This window comes from Entelurus aequoreus, linkage group LG25 (genome assembly GCF_033978785.1).
Source record: "Entelurus aequoreus isolate RoL-2023_Sb linkage group LG25, RoL_Eaeq_v1.1, whole genome shotgun sequence".
NCBI classification, from domain to species: domain Eukaryota; kingdom Metazoa; phylum Chordata; class Actinopteri; order Syngnathiformes; family Syngnathidae; genus Entelurus; species Entelurus aequoreus.
In genome coordinates this window covers 33298378-33316733 of record NC_084755.1, presented here as the reverse complement: position 1 = coordinate 33316733, position 18356 = coordinate 33298378, and the positions used below count along the sequence as shown (strand labels likewise).

General features: G+C 40.7%; 1 protein-coding gene across 1 annotated transcript in view; it reads right to left on the bottom strand.

Moving 5' to 3' along the window:
• LOC133642608 (retinoic acid receptor alpha-A-like) overlaps positions 1–17776 on the bottom strand; it is a 71315-nt gene extending 53539 nt beyond the window's left edge. Inside the window, exon 1 of the mRNA XM_062036898.1 lies at positions 16954–17776. Within this exon, the coding sequence (XP_061892882.1) occupies positions 16954–17152 (199 nt within the window). The 5' untranslated portion in view covers positions 17153–17776. The remainder of the gene's footprint in view (positions 1–16953) is intronic.
• Between the last annotated feature and the right edge of the window lie 580 nt (positions 17777–18356).

Below are 18356 nucleotides of genomic sequence, written 5' to 3'. Positions count from 1 at the left end.
TGTTACAGTGTTAAAAAAATAAATAAAATAAAATATGACCACCCTCAGTGTGACATGTATGGCTGTTCCTCAAGTATGTCTTGCAATAACTTGCGTGTGTCTGCAGAAGCCTCATACAACATGTGTCTGAGCCGGCACGCTGTTAGTTTGGAGAAAAAGATGATGCGGTGACATTTTCTAGAGGACACTAAAGGCGGTGCCTTCCCGGCAGGCCCTCGATATTGTCGAGAGCCTTATACCACACCGTGATTGGTAGATTCCTTCAGCTCCGCGCACAACGCTGTCAAGCGCCATTCATTCAAAACTCGCGGGCCGTACTAACAAAAACTGTCATATTAAGGTGGGGGCCGCAAAATAACGTCTCGCGAGCCGCGTGTTTGAGACCCCTGGTTTAATGCATCCAGCGGGGCATCACATCAAAATTAGGCATAATAATGTGTTAATTCCACGACTGTATATATCGGTATCGGTTGATATTGGAATCGGTAACTAAGAGTTGGACAATATCGGAATATCGGATATCGGCAAAAAAGCCATTATCGGACATCTCTAGTTTGAACTCACGACCTACTCCCCTTTAAATACCAAAATACTGTAAATATTAAATAATATGAATGTGCCTGTTACTACATTACATATATACTTACAGAATGTAAACGGAACAGGGTTGGAGGTTTTTTAGAGGGCTTTACAGGCAGAATTTATTATATCCCTATCGTTAGCTGCCTCTGACAAGCCATTTTTAATATTTAGAATACACAGAAAAGGGATATACATGTGTGTTCTTGTCTTACGTAAGGATAGTGAATGATGTGCAAAATTCCAAAAAATGTGCAGTTTCTACTTACCGTATTTTTCGGACTATAAGTCGCAGTTTTTTTTCATAGTTTGGCCGGTGTTGCGACTTATACTCAGGAGCGACTTATGTGTGAAATTATTAACACATTAGCGTAACATATCAAATAATATTATTTAGTTCATTCACGTAAGAGACTAGACCAGGGGTCGGCAACCCGCGGCTCCGGAGCCGCATGCGGCTCCTTGACCACTCAGATGCGGCTCAGCTACATACATGCCGACCCCCTGATTTTTCCAGGAGATTTATGGATGTCAGTGTCTCTCATAAATTACTCCCAGGGAAAAAATAATCCTATTTACACTCTAATTACTAAATAAAGGGCGTGCCCTAATTGCACTGCAGTAATTGTCCTCTATAGCATTTACATACAGCGTGCCAGTCCAGCCACATGTTGCATGTTGTTATTACTTGCACACACATGAGACAGCAAAGCATACTTACTCATCAGCCACACAGCTTACACTGACGGTAGCCGTATCAAACAACTTTAACATTGTTACGTTACAAATATGCGCCACACTGTGAACCCACACCAAAAAAGAATGAAAAACACATTTCTGGAGAACATCCCACCGTAACACAACATAAACACAACACAACCATTACCCAGAATCCCATGCAGCCCTAACTCTTCCGGTCTACATTATACACCCCCGCTACCACCAAATCCCCCCACACATCAACCCCCCCCCCCTCTCCGTGCGTTGGTTGAGCGGAAGAGTTAGGGCTGCATGGGATTCTGGGTATTGGTACCGTCAGTGTAAGATGTGTGGCTGCTGAGTTAGTACGCCTTGCTTATGCATTTTCGTCCGTTACGACTTTTACTCCGGAGCGACTTATAGTCTGAAAAATACAGTAAATGCAAAAAGCTAAGCAGTTTTACGTTTTGCATTTACGCAAAATAGAAGATAGATAGCGTTCCTGGGGGGAACACTGTTTGACATAGCTAGATCCTTCAGATCACGAGCAGTGTAGCAAATGTCTGCTCTTTCATCTCCATGCAACAAAAACAGACCGCCCATTCTCAAGTCAAATGCCCGACATGACTCATTAGGACCACTACAGTTGAGGACTTTGGCAAGGACAAATTAATTAATAACCAGATGTCCACTGCCATGCTTTTATCGTTCATCAGTCGGCTGTGTGACCCCACATGCACGTCCACAATAAGGAAGTCGAGTTAATATAAACACAGACACGCTACTATTCAACTCCTCCCTTTTCGCACACTCGGGTCAAATTTAGTATCGACACTCGCACATTCCCAGGCAAACTGCGAGTGTGAGAGGATCCGTGTACTGTGTGTGCATCGGTGTACATACGCCGCTTTTGTGTGTGGGATTGCCTTAGACGCAGAGAGGGGGTCATTCAGTGCAGAGAAGTGATGACCGGGCAGCTGACACAGGGAAGAAAGAAACAGATAGAAGGTGAATAAAGAGAGGGAGCGATGTAGGTCACTTCCCAATTGTCAGTGAGTCATTGCTCTGGATCACGCCCAAACACACACACGCACACACTCACTGGCGCGCGCACGCACACACACACGCACACACAAAGCCAAGTAACATCCCACGGCTTGTGCTTGCAAATCATTGGAGAAGTTGTCGAATGTGAATGTGTGTCTGTGTCCATACGGCCTTTGACCTTTGAACTGGTTCGATGCTCATCATTCCAGTCACACACACAAAGACACACTCACACAAACACACACACATACTGGTTATCATTTGGAATGGGGACCAAGTTTTTGATCATCACTTGTGGGGACCACCCTTTCTACAGGTTGTGGAGGCATCACAACAATTAGGTAAAATGGCCACTGCCCAGTCAGCTCATTGATTGGATTGATGAAGTAATGTGCTGATCATTCTTGTACGTGACTACTGAGGATCATTTAAAAAAAAAAAAAAAAAAGTTCAAATTAAATATGACATGATCCTCAGAATACAGCACTACAGCTGTCCTCTTATAGGAAGTTTCAACACTTAAATGTACCAGCTACAGCCAAAAGAGGGGGCTGCTGTGCCAATGTCTCACACTCAAACTAACCAGTAAACATGTTTTATGGGCCAAAGCTTAAAAATCACTGAGGCATCTCCAGAATGGATCTGACTATCATTTAAAAAGGTTTCCCTTTGGAGGACCTGTTTTTTTTTGTCCCCATACCGTCAGAGGTCTCCTAAAGGCAGGCCTGGGCAATTATTTTGACTCGGGGGCCACATTTAGAGAAAAAAATGTGTCTATTTTTAGGAACACTAATACAAAACCTCACAATAATGTCTGATTGAATGCTAAAAACGTCATGACAGACGGCCTTATAAAACGTAATGTAATTTTACATTTTTCTATGAACGATAAAACACTGAATATTGACAAAATATGAATGTCACACCCCCTTTCGATCGACATATTTTACACATAAGTGAAACGCAACAAAAATGCAACAAACAGTGAAATATGAACGCGAAGGGTACAAAATAAACCCACCTACAATCTGATACATCTGATATATCACTAAGCTTTAGAACTTTGTTGTGAAAATCTCCTTCCGCGTCTGTGGAAACGCTTCCCGCCCACACTGCTTGGTGCCTCGTCTGAGCTGCTGTGACTTAGATGACCATGGTAACTAATTAGATGACCATAGTAACTAATTAGATGACCATAGTAACTGGTATATCAGCAATAAGCGCAGATTCCAACCATTTAAATACTTTGTATAGTTCAAGACTTACGGTCATTAGAAAACATCACTGCACATCATAATGGCAGCTACACTTTCCATCTTAAAAATCTAAAAAAATTATTTGGGAATGTCCGTCAGGCCAGATTGAAAAGCTCAACGGGCCGCATGTGGCCCCCGGGCCTTAATTTGCCCAGATCTGCCTAAAGGTGACTGTGTAAACAGAGCGATGTCCCCATTAAGTAAGTATTGCCAGAACACACACGCACACACACACACACACACACACACACACACACACACACACACACACACACACACACACACACACACACACACACACACACACACACACACACACACACACACACACACACACACACACACACACACACACCGGAGGTAAACCCCACCACCACATGTGCCTCTTTTTACACCATCCATCCATCCATTTTCTACCGCTTGTCCCTATTGGGGGCTGCGGGGGGTGCTGGAGCCTATCTCAGCTGCATTCGGGCGGAAGGCGGTGTACACCCTGGACAAGTCGCCACCTCATCGCAGGGCCAACACAGATAGACAGACAACATTCACATTAACATTCACACACTAGGGCCAATTTAGTGTTGCCAATCAACCTATCCCCAGGTGCATGTCTTTGGAGGTGGGAAGAAGCCAGAGTACCCAGAAGGGAACCCACGCAGTCACGGGGAGAACATGCAAACTCCACACAGAAAGATCCCGAGCCCGGGATTGAACTCAGGACTACTAAGGATCTTCGTATTGTGAGGCACATGCACTAACCCCTGTTCCACCGTGCTGCCCCTTTTTACACCAATCTACTCCAATTCTATATGAACTTTAGCAGATATATTAGCAAAGATTGGCAGATTAATCAACACAAATTGAAATGATCATAATACAATTGTATTTACAACTAAAACAATTGACAAAATCTTATGCAATTTCATCTCCTGTCTTCATCAAAAGAGGTAACAAATGCTAAAAACCTTCAGTACACACAATTTTCAAAAATATCACATCATTAACTTTCTTGTGTAGGATGAATTGCAAACACCTTATCATCAAATTGAACACGTAATGACATACATCAGTAAAAACATATTTGCTTTATTGCAAAACTTATTAGTTGTTGTCATATATTTTTTGCAACAGCCCGCCAGAATTAGATTCGGACACCACAGAAAAAGTAGGTGTTTTCTGTTTTACCCCACTTGCTCACAAACAAACACATTATAATGGGACTGTCTACGAAATTTGATGTAAATGTAAGTACTTAACTAGAGATGTCCGATAATGGCTTTTTTGCGGATATCCGATATTCCGATATTGTCCAACTCTTAATTACCAATACCGATATCAACCGATACTGATATATACAGTTGTGGAATTAACACATTATTATGCCTAATTTTGTTGTGATGCCCCGCTGGATGCATTAAACAATGTAACAAGGTTTTCCAAAATAAGAGAACAACTTCAACTCAAGTTATGGAAAAGAGTGCCAACATGGCACTGCCATATTTATTATTGAAGTCACAAAGTGCATTATTTTTTTTAACATGCCTCAAAACAGCAGCTTGGAATTTGGGACATGCTCTCCCTGAGAGAGCATTAGGAGGTTGAGGTGGGCGGGGTATAGGGGTAGGGGGTAGCGGGGGGTGTATATTGTAGTGTCCCGGAAGAGTTAGTGCTGCAAGGGGTTCTGGGTATTTGTTATGTTGTGTTTATGTTGTGTTACGGTACGGATGTTCTCCCGAAATGTGTTTGTCATTCTTGTTTGGTGTGGGTTCACAGTGTGGCGCATATTTGTAACAGTGTTAAATTTGTTTATACGGCCACCTTCAGTGTGACCTGTATGGCTGTTGATCAAGTATGCGTTGCATTCACTTGTGAGTGTGTGACAAGCCGTAGATATTATGTGATTGGGCCGGCACGCAAAGGCAGTGCCTTCAAGGTTTATTGGCGCTCTGTACTTCTTCCTACGTCCGTGTACACAGCTGCGTTTTAAAAAGTCATAAAGTTTACTTTTTGAAACAGATACCGATCATTTTGAAACCGATACCGATCATTTCCGATATTTCATTTTAAAGCATTTATCGACATCCCTATACTTAACGCATCATATACACATGTACCACAGCTGCCATGACTTGTTCAGTTCTGCATCATGTGATTACATAAATTGGGCATCATTTCCAAAGAATTCCGATTCTTTTAAGAGTAAAGGTCAAAAATTGCATTTTATTTACATGATCTTTACTACGAATTTCTCACAGGGCAAAACAATATCCATAGTAGACAATAACTGAGCATAATTTAACTAAACACAAGTAAAAACTAACATCAACAACTCGTTTAAATATTTAGTTTTTTTTACTAAATATTATTCCATGAGTTTGTAAACTTTAACAAGAACGACAAAATTATTTTTAGAAAATAAAAATGCAAATCTCGTCGCTCTGGCATCGATCATATACTGATACTACCAACATATGGATCGATCCGCAGTTCCCACAACAGAGCAGAACAGTTGTTATAGTATCCACTCTCAAGACTCTTATTAATCTAGTCGTTCATTTGCTGCTAATATCTGCTTACTTTCTGCGGTCTACACTTCTTAAACTTTACTAAAACACTTATTTCTTGGTGTTGTTTCAAGCTAGCTTAGCGGCTAACATGCATGCTCCAGCTTTCTCTTACTTTTAAGAAATGTAGTGTAATTGTTGCAGTGGAGATGATGATTATCAACTTAGTGCAGGGGTGTCAAAGTCATTTTAGATCGGGGGGCCACATGGAGAAAAATCTACTCCCAAGTGGGCCGGACTGGTAAAATCACGGCACGATAACTTAAAAATAAAGACAACTTCACATTGATTTCTGTTTAAAAATAGAACAAGCACATTCTTAAAATGTACCAATCATATTGTTGGTTTTTTTGTTTTTACACTTACATGTTGCGGTTAATAGTATTCTATCTTTATTTGTTGTTATTTATACTTTCTGAATACATTATGTGATAATGTTTCTTCATTCAACTCATTGGTGTTAATTTTCAATCTATCACGATTAGGGCTGCAACAACTAATCGATTAAATCGATTAAAATCGATTATAAAAATAGTTGGCGATTAATTTAGTCATCTATTCGTTGGAACTATGCTATGCGCATGCGTGGAGGATTTTTTTTATTTCTTTTTTTTTAAATGTTATTTTTTATTTTTTGTTTTATAAACCTCTATTTATAAACTGCAACATTTACAAACAGCTGAGAAACAATAACCAAAATAAGTACAAAAACAGTACAAAACAGCGCCAGGGCGGCGCTGAGGCTACGTCTCATGAGGTGGAGGTAAGCTAGCCAATGATGTGTCATGTACAGCTCACGTGACGACGCCGTCTGGAAACATTCGAAAAATGGCGCAAGTAAACCGTACGGATAGTTCAGCGGAAAAACATCTTGAGGTTATTGCTTCAATGGAGAAAAGTGTACAACCTAAGTCGTCAAAAGTGTGGGAACACTTTACTTTAAAGACTTCAAAGAAGACCGTTTCCTGCAAAATGGCACGGAAGTACAACATTGCTTCAGGAGCACCTGAAAAGGAAACATGTTGGAGCCATGGATGAAGGGAACTCACAGTACGTAACTTTTTAAGTCCATAGTGGCAACAGGCATTCATGAGTTCAGCTTTTTTGTGAGTAACGTTAACGTTATGCCTTTGTTGCAACGCGGGGCTGATAATGTGTCTCCGGCACATTTGACTCCGTTTTGAGAGAGAAAACGCACGGTTACCAATTTCGAAATAAACGTAACGGACAGAAATATCTCAGGTTGGTTTCATAATGGATCAATGTATACGGGCCCGATAAAGCTATTTAAATATATTTAGATTTGAGTGACGCTTTAGTATAACTAAACGTTATGAAGGTGCTGGAATATTTCATGCTATTATTTAGAGGCAGCCTAAAATGAATCCTTTATTATTCACAACAGAAACGTGTACAATATCTGATTCAGTTCTGATGAGTTACATTTCTGTGTTATTATTGGTGTATGCTGCACCCCCAATGTCCACAACATGGTGCCAGTATGCTGGTTTTTTTCAATTAAAATACTGGAAAGGATAGAAATGTAGTTTGTCTCTTTTATCCGATTATTAATCGAAGTAATAATCAACAGATTAATCGATTATCAGATTAATCGTTAGTTGCAGCCCTAATCACGATAAAAAAATATCAAAATCAAATTACAGGATGTTACGTAGTTTGCTCATTTTCCTCGACTTGTGCACTAACATCTGTTTTTTTTTTGGTTTTTTTTCACATATGTAGCATCATCTACAAAGATACAAAGAATTGCTATTGTGACATCTAGTGGACACATTTAGAACAGCAGTTTCCTTCATTCAAAAATGTCTGCTCATTTTTATACTTAGCAAACTCATCCCGCGGGCCGGATAAAACCTGTTCGCGTGCCTGACCTGGCCTGCGGGCCGTACGTTTCACACCCCTGACTTAGTGGAATGGCTCCATACAGTGTATGGGTGTACACAGTTAGCTAGCTGCTTGTCTGGAAGCTATTTCTTCCAGTCGGTGGACTGAGCATCAAAACACCCAGCACCTGCAACTGTAATGAAAATTACGATCAGCGTTCATTTAATTCAACACTTTTGCCTAAAATATTGAACTTGCATCGTGTCTTATTTGTATATGCTTGTTTAACTTGAAGTTTGTTCATTAATGCTATTGACAAAGTTCTGGTGACCCAAAGTTGACAAAAGCTGTGTAAAACTGTTACCCAATCCGAATCACAATTAAAACCAAGGGCTGGTGTAATGGAAATACACAACTTGTAAATACGATTTCATGTAGCTGAGATAGGTTCAAGCACCCCCCGCCACCCCGAAAGGGACAAGCGGGAGAAAATGGATGGATGGATGCAAAGGAACCAGAAAAGCTAAAGCTCATGCTGTGCTTGATCTTCTGAAGGCAGGCATCTGTTGACCTACTAAGGTCACTCAAGTCGCACAACATAAATATTCAACCGAAGTAACACCCATGCTGGGATGAAGACAAACATTTCGACAAACTGTGTATCATCTTAAACACAAGGTTATAAAAGTAATATTTATAAAAGGTGTTGTTGGCAGTAAACAGGTCTTGCTTACAAGCAAGCTGCAAGCGTTATAACCTGCCGACTTCCTGGTCCAACCATGTCAGCTACGCACCACTAATACGCACAACTACACCTGGGCAAATATTTGAGAACACAATTAATCAAACGATAAACGAAAATAAACTCAATAACTTTGCCGGCCTCGATAAATCGCCCTGTGCAAAAGTGTTTACCGACTGCATCAGTTTCAGCAGCTGTGGGCGTTTGTAGTACGTGCACATAAAATGGAATAACAACAACCCCTGTAAAATCTTCCGACGGTTAGTATCATCGTATAAAATCAGTGGTTCTTAACCTTGTTGGAGGTACCGAACCCCACCAGTTTCATATGCGCATTCACCGAACCCTTCTTTATCACCATTGATCACCCCCTGGGAGGTGAGGGGAGCAGTGAGCAGCAGCCGGGAATCATTTTTGGTGATGTAACCCCCAATTCCAACCCTTGATGCTGAGTGCCAAGCAGGGAGGTAATAGGTCCCATTTTGTTATAGTCTTTGGTATGACCCAGCCGGGGTTTGAACTCACAACCTACCGATCACTCTAACCACTGATCACGGGTGATGGGTCAAATGCAGAGAATAATTTCGCCACACCTAGTGTGTGTGTGACAATCATTGGTACTTTAACTTTAACTTAACTTTAGTGAAAAATAAAATGGTTTTTTTCAAATTCAAGACAAAGTTATATGTTTTTGGTAACACTTTAGTATGGGGAACATATTCTAAGTAACAAAGACTTAATTTAGAGTTTTTTGGACACTAGGGGAACATATTCTAAGTAACACAGACTTAATTTAGAGTTATTTGGTTAGGGTTAGAGGGTTAGGGCCAGGGTTAGAGGGTTAGGGTTATAGTAAGGCCATGCCGAATAAGGCATTAATAAGTACTTAATAATGACTAGTTAAGAGCCAATATGTTACTATTTTGCATGTTAAAAAGCAACTAATTAATGGTGAATATGTTCCCCAAACTAAAGTGTTACCATGTTTTTTTACTGGTGCACAAAATGAACCGTGCATGAACATCACCTTGTTCAAACTACAAAACCAACACAGTGCATAAACTCACAACAAATTACACACCTGCAAATCAGTCTGACTTCTGCTGTTGCCGTATCCATAATACGCCGATAGGGAGAAGTTTTTATTTACACGATGAGTCGGGTGTGTCTTGACTTCCGCCGAACCCCTGAGCCCGACTCACAGAACCCCTAGAGTTCGATCGAACCCAGGTTAAGAACCACTGTATTAAATAAAAAATAATCGAAAAACCGTAATTGATAACATTTTCTTAAAACTTTAACTGACTGGCGTTAGCTTGCTAACTAGCTTACATGCTAATATAAAAACAAAAGTTCATGTCTTTTCCCATTAAGAAGCGTCATGCTACAATTTAAACTTGCATCAACACATCACTGTCTAAACTACTGAATACAGTATTCACATTGAACATAGAGGCGGTGCTGTCTTTGCACAAAGTGAGCGATCTAAACACGCCGTTTTCAACAGGAAGTGAACTCGTGTGACGTCAAATAAATCGAAAGTGAAGCGAAGTGCTCACCCAATTTTCATTTATTTAAAAAAAAACATTCTAAATGGAAGAAACACACCAATACAAAATATGGCTCTTATGAAGCCAGAACATATTTTGAAGTTTCCCCTGCAAAGAAAGCACAAACCCCGTTTCCATATGAGTTGGGAAATTGTGTTAGATGTAAATATAAACGTAATACAATGATTTGCAAATCATTTTCAACCCATATTCAATTGAATATGCTACAAAGACAACATATTTGATGTTCAAACTGATAAAAAAATGTTTTGTTGCAAATAATCATTAACTTTAGAATTTGATGCCTGCAACACGTGACAAAGAAGTTGGGAAAGGTGGCAATAAATACTGATAAAGTTGAGGAATGCTCATCAAACACTTATTTGGAACATCCCACAGGTGAACAGGCAAATTGGGAACAGGTGGGTGCCATGATTGGGTATAAAAGTAGATTCCATGAAATGCTCAGTCATTCACAAACAAGGATGGGGCGAGGGTCACCACTTTGTCAACAAATGCGTGAGCAAATTGTTGAACAGTTTAAGAAAAACCTTTCTCAACCAGCTATTGCAAGGAATTTAGGGATTTCGCCATCTACGGTCTGTAATATCATCAAAGGGTTCAGAGAATCTGGAGAAATCACTGCACGTAAGCAGCTAAGCCCGTGACCTTCGATCCCTCAGGCTGTACTGCATCAACAAGCAACATCAGTGTGTAAAGGATATCACCACATGGGCTCAGGAACACTTCAGAAACCCACTGTCAGTAACTACAGTTGGTCGCTACATCTGTAAGTGCAAGTTAAAACTCTCCTATGCAAGGCAAAAACCGTTTATCAACAACACCCAGAAACGCCGTCGGCTTCGCTGGGCCTGAGCTCATCTAAGATGGACTGATACAAAGTGGAAAAGTGTTCTGTGGTCTGACGAGTCCACATTTCAAATTGTTTTTGGAAACTGTGGACGTCGTGTCCTCCGGACCAAAGAGGAAAAGAACCATCCGGATTGTTAAAGGTGCAAAGTTGAAAAGCCAGCATGTGTGATGGTATGGGGGTGTATTAGTGCCCAAGACATGGGTAACTTACACATCTGTGAAGGCGCCATTAATGCTGAAAGGTACGTACAGGTTTTGGAGCAACATATGTTGCCATCCAAACAACGTTACCATGGACGCCCCTGCTTATTTCAGCAAGACAATGCCAAGCCACGTGTTACATCAACGTGGCTTCATAGTAAAAGAGTGCGGGTACTAGACTGGCCTGCCTGTAGTCCAGACCTGTCTCCCATTGAACATGTGTGGCGCATTATGAAGCCTAAAATAGCACAAGGGAGACCCCCGGACTGTTGAACAACTTAAGCTGTACATCAAGCAAGAATGGGAAAGAATTCCACTTGAGAAGCTTCAAAAATGTGTCTCCTCAGTTCCCAAACTTTTACTGAGTGTTGTTAAAAGGAAAGGCCATGTAACACAGTGGTGAACATGCCCTTTCCCAACTACTTTGGCACGTGTTGCAGCCATGAAATTCTAAGTTAATTATTTGCAAAAAAAACAAAGTTTATGAGTTTGAACATCAAATATCTTGTCTTTGTAGTGCATTCAATTGAATATGGGTTGAAAAGGATTTGCAAATCATTGTATTCCGTTTATATTTACATTTAACACAATTCCCCAACTCATATGAAAACAGGGTTTGTATATTGTGTCTATTTTAGTAATTTAAAAAAAATAAAAAACTTTGTTAAAAGGTTTTAGTGTGTGTTTAAGTACTTTTTGAGCACAAAATTGCGATAATGATAACCGTGACAGAGTATATTTTATTTGTATTATTTGTTTGTGTTATTTAACTTATATTTAAAAGTTAACATTTCAATTACAATGTTAAAACATAAGAGAAAAACAAGTGTATTGCATTGGAAAGAGCAAACTTGCATTATTATTATGTTTGTCATTAGATCTGTGGTTATTTGGTCTCAAAATAATGTCGACAGCAGTATTGTTTATTGGCAATAATTTGTAGGTAGCGAAATGTGTTATCGGCCCAGGCCTACACAGAACAAAATGAATAATGTTATATTACATAAGCTGTGTTTGCAAAAGTGGATCTCACTCATCAGTTTAACAGCAATAGAGCAATCATAGCATTTGTTTTAAATCCTTTTGTTCTCAGAGTCTTTTGTGAGTGGGCATGCATGTTTGTGATAGACAGCCATGATTGACAACCATGAACGCCAATCACTTTATTTGGGATATCTTATAGCGTTGTGATGAGCAGGTGGGTGTTTAGCAGGTGAGCATAAGGCAGCGGACTCTCCCCAAATGATAATACACACCTCCCAGTCAACTACTAGTAACGTCACTATGAGCCCGTTGACCTTCTAGAAACCTAAACGGCAGCTCAGCTCGCTCGCAGTCCTGGCTTGAGGTGAAGGCTAATTAGCTTTCAGCGTTAACGTTAGCTCATTTCGCGGTGTGTGCGTGTGTGTGTGTGTTACGGACAGCAAAGCCCTGTCTGTCTGTTATTTCACTTTACATTTTTCTGTGTTGATTGAGCTGTGTTGAAGCAGCAAAAAAGGACATTATGTTAAATGAAAAGTTTCTGTCTCTGATAGTTGATATAATAATGTAACTGCATCATTAAGCCTACATGAACTCAATGGTGTTCAGGGATGAATAGTCTCTCCTATTGCTATTGTACTATTTTTTTCAGCTATAGTTACATTAATCATTAGTAATGCAGCAGCCTAGTTTTGAATGGCAGGGTCCCTGCTATCACATGTTGATAAAAATATAACATTTACATAATAAAAATCAACTACGGGCTTCCCAAATGCTGTAATAAATTAAGCATGATGAGTTGACTTGAAACTATTTAATTTTGCACTTTTTATATGTAGAAGAAAAGTTTTGTCATTTTATTTAATCTGAGCAACAACTTGAGGCAGTTTAATGTTGATTAATGTGGGCAGAATTATTATAGTGTTCCCAATGTTAAAAAGATAAAGCCATTGTTTACAAATTTGGTAAATAAATAACCAAAACATTTATATTTTGTTGTTTTCTTACTGTACCGAAAATGAACCGAACCATGACCTCTAAACCGAGGTACGTACCGAACTGAAATTTTTGTGTACGGTTACACCCCTATAAAATACTGAACAGATGTCTATAGGGATAAGGTAAACATCTGTTCAGTATTTTAACATAAAAGTGTTTGATTGTGAGGCATTAAAAGCCACAAAATGTAACGGATCCATCAGACCCACAAACGCTGGCTGAGTAACAATATGAACGTTGCACGGAAAATTTCTCTACCAGTTTCTGCATCCCACAGGGATTCTTCTTTTGTGTTTCTGCACCTGCGGTTCCCACACAAGGTTGCAACATTGTTTGTCAACACTGTCTGGTCTCGTTTTCTCGCATATTTGACCCTCTGATGTTCTATGTAACTACACTCTGTCCTCCCCCTGTCTAGGCCTGCTCTGTGTGTGTGTGTGTGTGGTACACAGAACATCAATTTCCACACGGACATCTTATATGTAATAGAAATATGTAGGGGGGGTGTATGGTGTGTGGTCATTAGATATGTATTCTGATATATGTTCTTCACAGAAAATGAGCCAAAGTCAGTGAGTCCCAGTTTGAAAAATTAAATAATTGTATCATTTTTCTTTTAATGAAAAAGGAAAACGGGTCCACAGACCCGAACACCACACAAAAGATGGCTGCTTTAAATGTAAACAACACTATAATCTTCTATAATATCCGTTATTAACATTTCTGATTAGTTTTTGTCACACTAAATCAGCCAAATACGTTATATTGGTGGATGTTTATTTATGCTAACGTTACTGTAGTGTGAACTACATTTATTTCATGTGGTATAAGCGTTCTACATCGCTAGCAAGAGCGTCTGTGTTTCCTCTTTATCCAGCATATTTGAAGGTTGCAAAAAAGTGCATATTTTTCCATAAGTTGTTTTTATTCACACAAGGCAAGCGCAAAATCGCTTTTGTGGATGTGGCCATCTTGATTTCCGACCCCGTAAATGAAATGCTCACAACTCGGCTGTGACGTCATTCCCAGCTCTGAATTCCAATTTCCGAGGTAAATAGAACACATCATAAGACTAGATCAGACCAATCCTAGTCATGAACTGATGAAGCCAACTTGGATGAGAGGTGAAACATCTTCTATGGCTCCGTTTACACTGGACACCAAATAAGCATTCGCCGTTTTCCGTAGTTTTCCCTTTGACGGCCAGGTAATACAAAGCACGGGCTACCTTATTTATCACATCCACGGGAGCTCACATTCTCGTTGACTCTCCTTCGACGAATGGACAAAGTTTTTCGGTAAGTAGAATCACAGCTGACCTGGACATTCAAATGTTATCTTGCCGTCTGAGAAGTGTTGTATCCCAAATAGCTTTCTTTTAAGATATTCATGTGTGATTTCCACAAGCGTCTATACCAGGGGTGTCCAAAGTGTGGCCCCGGGGGCCATTTGCGGCCCGCCACACATTCTGGAAATGCTATTGCAAAAATAAAAAATAAACATTAACTAGAAAAAGTTGCAATGTTGACACAAAGCTGCCATGCAGGCTGTTTTTTCTTTTGTCTATCTTTATTTTTCTTTTTTTGCCATTGCTTAAAAAAAATAAAAAATCAATGTTATAATAAATTGACCTATTCAAGGCTCCAATTATTTCAAATATTTCACTTTAAAATGTTTTATGTGGAAAATATTGCACATATTGTGTGGTTGCCATACAAAAACATCAACATTTTCTTTGACAAAATAGCATAAAACAAACAAAATAATAGTTAAAACCCTAAAAGTCCAGAACGCTCACGCATCCTGCCTGAGAAGGCGGATATGGTCATTTTCCTAAACAAGAACGGTCTCTGATTTTATACTGTACCTGCTGCTAATCTGGACTGGGTTTTGCAAGTTGTTTCTTATTGTTTATTTGCTTTTCTGCACCAGGTTAGCCCATCAGTGGGAGCACGGTAACATTTTTAAGTGTCTGCAGCATCATACACTTGTGTGTGTAAATGTGTTTTCATGAGGTTTCCTGCAGCATCATACACTTGTGTGTGTAAATGTGTTTTCATGAGGTTTCCTGCAGCATCATACACTTGTGTGTGTAAAGGTGTTTTCATGAGGTTTTCAAAAATAAAGCTCTCTTGAGGAAAGTGTACCCCTGGGAAAATGTATTCATAATTTATAATATTTATATTCAAGTTCATAGATTTGATATTTATATTCTAGTTGAAAACAGCCCTGTGAGGAATTTATAGTAAAGTTCATAAAAAGTTAATAGAATTAAAATTGATGGAGAATGTCAGACTATTTCATTCAGAAAGACTGTAGGTTAGCTACCGTATTTTCCGCACCCATAGAAGAGGAAGCGCTTCTTCTTCTACTGTAAGCAACCGCCAAGGTAAGCACCCGCCCCCGTAGAAGAAGAAGCGCGCGAATATTACGGTTCATTTCATTTGTGTGTTTCTGTAAAGACCACAAAATGTCTCCTACTAAGAGACACGCGTACAAGGTTCCGCTGACTTTTGATATTCATGTGAACCGCACTGTGGATACAATGGGAACACGTACGGTGAATATTCGCACCACAGGGAATGAGAAGTCGTCCTTCAATGTGGTTCTAGCTTGCCATGCTAACGGCCAGAAACTTTCACTCACGGTGATATTCAAAAGGAAGACCTTGCCAAAAGAGAACTTTCCAGCCGGCGTCATCTTAAAAGCTAACTCGAAGGGATGGATGGATGAAGAAAAAATGAGCTTAGAGACCGGGTGACATTTTTCACGCAGCTCCGTCCCTGTTGATCTATGACTGCATGCGCATCCACATCACAGATGGTGTGAACAAACAAGTGAAGCACACCGAAGAAGAATAATATGAGGGATTTGTGGATGAGTAAAAACTTCAGAAAGTGAGCTTTAAATGTTTATATTGTGTGTTGTGTGACACTAACGTATGAGCAACGTTGAGTTATTGATGTTGCTATTGCTCTGCACTATTTTGAGTGTTACTATTTTTGTGATTGCACATTTGCACATTACATTTTGGGAGTGAACAGAGTTGTTAGAACGCTGGTTTGTAATATATTATTAAAGTTTGACTGACCCATCTGACTGTTTTTTTGACATTCCCTTTAGCGTAGCGTAGGTGCGGCTAATAACACGGGCGGCTAATAGGTAAACAAAGTTTTGAAATATGCCATTCATTGAAGGTGCGGCTTACAACACGGGGCGGCTTATGGTGCGGAAAATACGGTAGCTCATTTAAAATATCCTAAACTTTTTTTTGACCCTGCCTCTTAAAAGAATCGGAATCGAGAATCGTCAGGAATCGGAATCGAAACAAATTCAAACGATACCCAACCCTACCCCCCCTGTGACCCCAAAAGGGACAAGCGGTAGAAAATGGATGGATGGATGGATCCTTAGCCAGCTTAGTGTAGCAGGGACCTTAGAACGTTCCACGCGGGCCACGAAAACAAGAGATGTGAACCACGAAAGGCCCCTGGGTTGCACTTTGGACACCCCTGCTCTAGATGACATTGAATTAAAGTTGGAATCCACCAAAATTAGGGAATGACTCTTTTCCTTCACATAAAATGATCAAGTAATCGAGCGTGAACGAGACTCACAGTGACAAGATCCGCTCCAGTGCCTGGCGGTCAGGAGGGACGCTCCGAACGGCCTTTGAAGTCCTCCCACGCCGGGAAGAAGTCCTTTCTCCGGCTCCAGTCCCGGTGCTCTGTGGTAGTAGTCCATACCCAGAAAGGAGCCGCTGCCGGGGCTGTGGGAACTGGGGCTCATGCCCACCATATCCACGCTCTCGTACATCCCCCCCTCCGAGCTCCGTGGTTTGTGGCGGCGGAGGCAAATAGAAGATAAAAGGCGTCGTGGACGGAAGGAGGACTTCAGCGTCTCATGGCGTGTTGACGACCGGAAAAGAGGGGACTGCGTCCGGTGACCTTTCAACCCTTTTGACGAAAGTGTTGTTTGCCGACAAACTTATCAGACTGGCGGGCGTTACATGTTACATATCAACACAGGGAATAAACGTTACATGACCACGTGGGGGGGTCCAATGTACGTCATACGCGCTTCAAACGTCCAATATGCCGTCACGTTAATCCGCGCAGTCGAGCGGCTCCTCAACGTGCCAGTCAGCGGCGATCATTTAATCCACGGGGGGGTGAGGAACGTGGGTGAAATAAAAAGGAATCCACTTCGCTCCGGTTCGGCGAAAAAAACAAAACAAACACAAAAAAAATAAAAATAAATATTGAAAGAAAAAAAAAGGCACCCGCGCTGTGACGCTGTGAAGTTGCCGACGGTTGATATTGTGAGGGGAGGGAAAAGGAAAAAAAGGACGGCGTGGTTGGTCTTGTTGCTGACTCTTGTAGTTGTGATCCGGCGGCGCAGGAAGGGGGCAGTGTCCTGTTGTAACCTCCGGCCTGTACCCGATGGCCTCTCCCGCTCCGCCCCCTTCTTGGTACGCCATCAGCTGCGCACCAGCGCCCCCCTCCTGCCGTAACGCCTACACCAGGGGTCGGCAACCCAAAATGTTGAGAGAGCCATATTGGACCAAAAATACAAAAACAAATCTGTCTGGAGCCGCAAAAAATTAAAAGCCATATTACATGTGTCATGAGATCGAAAATTGAATTAAGACGACTTAAAGGAAACTAAATGACCTCAAATATAGCTACAAATGAGGCATAATGATGCAATATTATTGTACATATCGCTAGCCTAAATAGCATGTTAGCATCGATTAGCTTGCAGTCATGCAGTGACCAAATATGTCTGATTAGCACTCCACACAAGTCAATAACATCAACAAAACTCACCTTTGTGCATTCAGGCACAACGTTAAAAGTGTGGTGGACAAAATGAGACAGAAAAAGAAGTGGCATAAAACACGTCCTAGAAAGTCGGAGAAAGTTCTGCATGTAAACAAACTATACGGTGAGTTCAAGGACCGCCAAAATTAGTAGGACAAAACGGCGCTCGCCAAATACTCGAATCAGTGAAGCATGTT